At 44.0% G+C, this 6,000-nt stretch overlaps 1 protein-coding gene across 2 annotated transcripts in view; it reads left to right on the forward strand.

The window, feature by feature from the left end:
* The window catches only part of STAMBPL1 (STAM binding protein like 1), a 48,939-nt gene extending 45,844 nt beyond the window's left edge, over positions 1-3,095 (forward strand). For both annotated transcript variants that reach the window (XM_043598023.1, XM_043598024.1), the window contains exons 9-11: positions 522-634; positions 1,520-1,619; positions 2,771-3,095. In XM_043598023.1, the coding sequence (XP_043453958.1) occupies positions 522-634; positions 1,520-1,619; positions 2,771-2,827 (270 nt within the window). In that variant the 3' untranslated portion in view covers positions 2,828-3,095. The remainder of the gene's footprint in view (positions 1-521; positions 635-1,519; positions 1,620-2,770) is intronic.
* The last annotated feature ends 2,905 nt before the right edge of the window (positions 3,096-6,000 follow it).

Consider the following 6,000-nt stretch of genomic DNA (forward strand, 5'->3'; position numbering starts at 1 on the left):
GTATTCCATTGTGTGTGTGTGTGTGTGTGTGTGTGTATACCATATATAGAGAAAGACTACTATATATATATATATATACACACATATATATATATATACACACTTCTATAAAAGTAGAAATATCTGCCACCTGTAATTTCCTCCCGTGGGGCCTCCGTTTTCCACCCTGATCTCACACGACAGTCAGCTGCCTCTTCCCCATTGTAGTCCAGCAGGTGCGTGGAGTTGTGTGTGTGTGTATATATATATATATATATATATATATACATCTATATATACACATTAATTTCCGGTTCTGTCTTTTCCAATAAGCAGAAAGTACATGAACACTTCCAAAAGCCTCTTCTGCAAGTCTTGGTCATCCCAAAGATGCACAAAAGGAAGGGTGATGTCAGTGACCCATTTTCTAAAATCCTTATTTAATTAATGATGGATTAATCACTGGTTTTCTCTGAGCACGGGCTGTGGTCTTGGCTAAGACTCCACTCCTCCAGTGTGACTGTCCTCTTTTCTTTTTATAGACACATCCGACCCAAACTGCGTTCTTGTCCAGTGTTGACCTTCACACTCACTGTTCCTACCAGCTCATGTTGCCAGAGGCCATCGCCATTGTTTGCTCACCGAAGCATAAAGAGTAAGTGCGCCGATCCATGGGGTCCAAGTAAGGCTTTTGCTTGGGGCTGCTGGTGGCGCTTAGATAGGCAGACGCACCGTGCCCTTGGGAAGAAGAGATTGGTGCCAGCCAGCTCCCTTTATACCTATAGCTCTGCTGTCTCTTCCTTTCTAAGGTCCTTTCCGTAGTAGAATCACTGGCTTTATTTAGTGACGACATTATTCCGGGTTGCCTTTTGAGATCTTCTACTGTATCGTTTCCTGTTGAAAGACAATTTCCAGCCTTAGCTGAATTACCTCCAAAGCCTTTCTAGGTTTGGGAGACAGTGGTTATTGTCGAATGATTATGAGCAGAGGAGTCAGACAGACTTCGAGTGGAATCCCGGCTCCATACTCACGTGGTGTGTGTCTCTCGGGATACGTGACCGCTCTGAGCCTTGGTCTGTTTATCCTTGACACCTGCCCAGCGGGACTGACGTGAAGAAGTGGCTACGTGGCAGTAGGCCTAAAGGGCTTGGCACAGTGACTGGCACCGTAGCTAGCGCTCGACAAATATTTGCTGTTTTTATAAACAGTATTCACGTTATTAGAAAAAGTAGAAATATCCGCCACCTGTAATTTCCTCCCATGGGGCGTCAGTTTTCCACTCTGGTCTCACACGACAGTTCAGCTGCCTGTTCCCCATTCTAGCCCAGCAGGTGCATGGAGTTGGCGTTGGCCCCCTGGGGGTTTCTCTCTGGGCCAGTTATTGCAAAATCGGCTCAAACTATCTCTGTGGACTTCCTAGTTTTGTGGTTTCTGTCTCCGTCCCGTTTTGAGGAAAATGTATCCTTGGGCCATTCAAACAAAGGCCCTGGAAAGCCAAATGATCCTTAACTTTTGTACATTTGTTCCCACCCTGGAACAGCACGGGCATCTTCAGGCTGACCAACGCCGGCATGCTCGAGGTTTCTGCCTGTAAAAAGAAGGGCTTTCACCCACACACCAAGGACCCCAGGCTGTTCAGTGTGAGTAGGCTGTGTTGGCTATTTTTTTAATGTTTTCTTTTTGAGAGAGAGAGGGAGGGAGAGAAAGTGTGAGCAGGGGAGGGGCAGAGAGGGAAGGAGACACAGAATCTGAAGCAGGCTCCAGGCTCCGAGCTGTCCGCACAGAGCCCGACGCGAGGCTCGAACTCATGAACCGCGAGATCATGACCTGTGCCGAAGTCAGACGCTCAACCAGCTGAGCCACTCAGGCGCCCCTGTGTTGACTATTTTTTACAGATACTTGTTTTTCACCTCTCCCTTTCTTTTTTTAAGGAGAGAAACAGTAGGAGTATGATATGGATAAAACACTGTACTGCTTAGTTTGTTGTTTTCTTATCCCGAAAATTAATCTTTGTAGATACTTCTGGTTTCTTTGCACTATTAATTTATTTACGAGAGAATGCCAGTATTTCTATAGCAGAGTTGATATGCCTAAAGTTACTTTTCCATTTGTGCATGGAAATAGAGTTTTCCTCAGCCTCCTTACCATTAAAGAAAATGATGCTAAATGTCTTATGAATTATTTCTGCTCGATGTGGCCACATTAATTTTTTCATAATGGTTCAATGAAAACTGTAATCGTAATTCTTTTTTAAAAAATTTTTTAATGTTGGTTTACTTTTGAGAGAGAGAGAGAGAGCACGAGCGGGGGAGGTGCAGAGAGAGAGGGAGACAGATTCTGAAGCAGGCTCCAGTCTCTCAGCTGTCAGCACAGAGCCCAGTGCGGGGCTCGAACCCACGAACTGTGAGATCATGACCGGAACCCAAGTCAGACGCTTAACCGACCGTGCCACCCAGGGGCCCCCGTAATCATACCTGCTGATTGGCTTGGATTTAGCCCAAAAGAAATATTATTTGACTCCATCTTTCCTCCTAACTGCTTGCGGGCTGGTTCCCTGGCTGGAACGTCAGAGAAACATTATTTTGAAGTTAGAATCTACTTAAAATGAAAACTACTTGGCAACCTTTGTAAATCCATTCGTGCCAGAAATGAATGAACACGATTCTGTCCGTTCTGATCGGGAACCTTTTCAAAATTGGGAACATTTTTATATCAGGGAACTCCTATCCCCTCTCTGACGAGAACGTGTTAATTAAACCTTATGATGTAAAACCAATTTCTTCTTACCTAGATATGCAAACATGTGTTGGTAAAAGACATAAAAATAACCATGCTGGATCTAAGGTGACGTGTTCTGAAGATTGGTACCGTCAACACCGGACATCTACCCATGGACGCGTGGTTGCCGAATTTTCTTAAGATGTTTCCTGAAGTGACTGATATTTTATATTTATACGTTTTAGATCAGAAAGTTTGATATTTATTGCTCCTGCACATTTTGAAGTTCTCTTTTTGAGTTGCCCTGTCTCCGGAGAGGTCACAGTGCTTTTAACGTCGGTACCTGTGAATGTACTCAAATACCATGACCAGATAATAAATCGTGCTGCAAACAACAATATGTCCGGTATTTGTAGAGGTCTCTGCGCATGTTTTCAGCTCTTTAGCTGTTTCGCTGTATTCTTTAACTCGCTCCTGAAACATGTGATTCCAAATAAGAAATTCTGAGTGCCAGGCGGTCCGCAAGACAGGCCATCTGGTTCTGCAATCATTCCCCCCGGCGGAAAAAGATGAGCAGTTTTCACGTGCGAGAAGAACCATGCCCGCAGGTGGTAGAGCCGTCTTTCGTTCAATGTCAGCAAGTCCGGCTCAGAGATGCGTCTGCGGGGGTCCTAATGGACGAGACCAGAACGGTGAGCTCAGGGAGCAGGTGTCCGAGGGCTTGGGGTAGCAGACGATTCATTCACTTGATTTAGGTGACTGAACACAGAAACACTTGAGAGAAGAATAGAAAAAAAGAATCAGATTGAAGTGGACGGCTTGTTACCGTGAAAGTCAACGGGGGTGATGGGGAGGGGAAATGAAGTGTAGGAAATACCTGATAATTTTCAGCCGAAAAGAATAAATAAGAGAATAATTTGGAAAGCACGCTTGCAATGAAAAGTATCTGCATATAAATCAAGGCATGGGAAATTGGAAGACAAATCTCTTTAAACTGAATAAGGTTAACAAATACGATGTTACGGTGTAATCAGGCTTGGATTGGGATTTGTGACTGGTACCTAGATAATAAAAACATTTACCTGGATCAAAAGATAGGGATGAAATACAAGGAACAGGAGGTTTGTGTGCTATGTAGGCAAATTGAATTAGTGGGAAAAACCTAAGAATGGAAACAATTGTGGAGACAGAGTGTCACCTTATTGAGAGGTAGAACATTTGAAGAGGTGATTAAGGTGAGATGAGGCCACTAGAGGGTCCTAATCCGATATGGCTGGTGTCCTGATGTGAAGAAGAGATTAGGACAGGGACCTAGAGGGAAGACAAGAAGAGGAGGACACAGGGACCAGACAGCCCCCCACAGGGAAGGATGCTTCCGAAGAAACCAAAAGTGCCAATGCCCTGATCTTAAACTTCCGGCCTCCAGAGCTGTGAGAAAATAAATTTCTGTCCCTTACGCTACTCAACCTGTGGTATTTTATTATGGCAGTCAAGCAAACTAATACAGCACTCGATAAATGTTTACTGAAGTTGTTTGTTTTCTTTTTTCTCACAGACGGAATTGAAAATGACTTTCTTTGTTGTCATGCAGAAATGACTCTCCTGTCCGCAGACCTTGTCAATTATAGACAAGCAAGGCAGGATGTCTGTGGGTTATTCTCCGCTCCTGAAATTGCTCCTGGTTTCTCTCGAGAAGTATTTTGTTTGAGGAGCGACTGGCATCCTATTTGAGGTGCGGTGTCAGTTAAGGTTGTATCATAGGGGTGGTCCGTGTCTCTCCCCACTCCATTCCATGCTGCAGCCACACAGGTCACCCTGGAGGATACGTTGTCACAACCACTTGGACCGGGACTGAGGTTTTCATTGGGAAACCAGCCACCATGGCCTCAAAACATGGGAAACAGGTGTTTCTCACCTGACACATGTTACAGAATTAGGTAGCAAGTGAATGTCTTCTGTGAAGAAGATGCTTGAGACATGTCATGGGTTTGGCACAGATCAAGGAAGAGAGGCAGACATTCAGCTCCTTGTTCTTCTTAGAAGAATTTAGCTGGTTATTTGTTGAGAAAACAAATAGACGAAACACTCTTCTCTGTTCCTGTAAGCTACATGTTTCCTTTTTGAGTGTCTTGGCTCTTCATGAGGCAAGAAGGTGCTTTCCTTGGGGACAGCTGACAAAAACATTGGTTAGTGGCTTTTAGAGATTCATCATACGGATGTCCGAGAAGACTCGTTTTTTTGAATTATCGAAAGGCATGTCTTCGTCTGGGTTGCTCTCATGGAAATACCATAAGCTGGGTGGCTTAACCAATGTTTATTGCTCACAGCCCTGGCGGCCCGAAGTCTGAGAGAAAGCCAGCGTGGTTGGGTTCTGAGTGAGGGCTCTCTTGCAGGTTTACAGACCGCTGCCTTCTTGCCATGTCCTCACATGGTGGAGAGACCTCATCTCTCTCCTCTAGAGTCTCTTCTTATAAGGGCTCACTCATCATGAGGGTTCTACCCTCATGATTTAATCACATCCCAAAGGCTCCACCTCCAGACACCATCCCCCCAGGGATTAGACTTCAACGTATGGATTTGGGGGGAGGGGAGTACAAACGTTCAGTCCGTAGCAAGGAAAGTGCCAAATAGCTGATAGTTTATCCATTTGCCATGTGTTATGGAAGCTGTCCTGTCCATCTCCCGAAATCCCATAATTACATTAAATAGTACCATTCATGAGAGTGTGAATCGCTGTTATTCTATTCTATTCCCTGTGATCTGGTGTTAAAATGCCTTCGAATAGTTTTACAGAATTACTCATTATGAAGATAGTTTTCAGAAAGAATGGCCAGGTGATTAAGTCATACTAGGTCTCAGATTTCAAGAACAGACTTCTTGAAAGAAAGGGTTTTTTTAAATTAAAGCAATATATTTTATACTAGTAATGATTTATAATTATGCTTTTAATTTTGTAACAATTAAAAAAATTTTTAATATTTATTTTTGAAGGAGAGAGAGAGAGAGAGATACAGAGCATGAGCGGGGGAGGGGCAGAGAGAGAGGGAGACCCAGAATCCGAAACAGGCTCCAGGCTCTGAGCTGTCAGCACAGAGCCCGACACGGGGCTCAGCCTCACCAACCTGATCATGACCCGAGCTGAAGTCAGATGCTTAACAACTGAGCCACCCCATAATTTTATAATATTTTTATATTTAAAAGAATTTAATAAAATCCATATGCGGGTACAAGTTTGAACCATCAAAGGGGAGCTAGAGAAATGGAAGGGATAAAAATCTAGGGGAGAGAACATTATTGAGAAAG

The sequence above is a fragment of the Prionailurus bengalensis genome, chromosome D2 (genome assembly GCF_016509475.1).
Source record: "Prionailurus bengalensis isolate Pbe53 chromosome D2, Fcat_Pben_1.1_paternal_pri, whole genome shotgun sequence".
Lineage (NCBI taxonomy): Eukaryota > Metazoa > Chordata > Mammalia > Carnivora > Felidae > Prionailurus > Prionailurus bengalensis.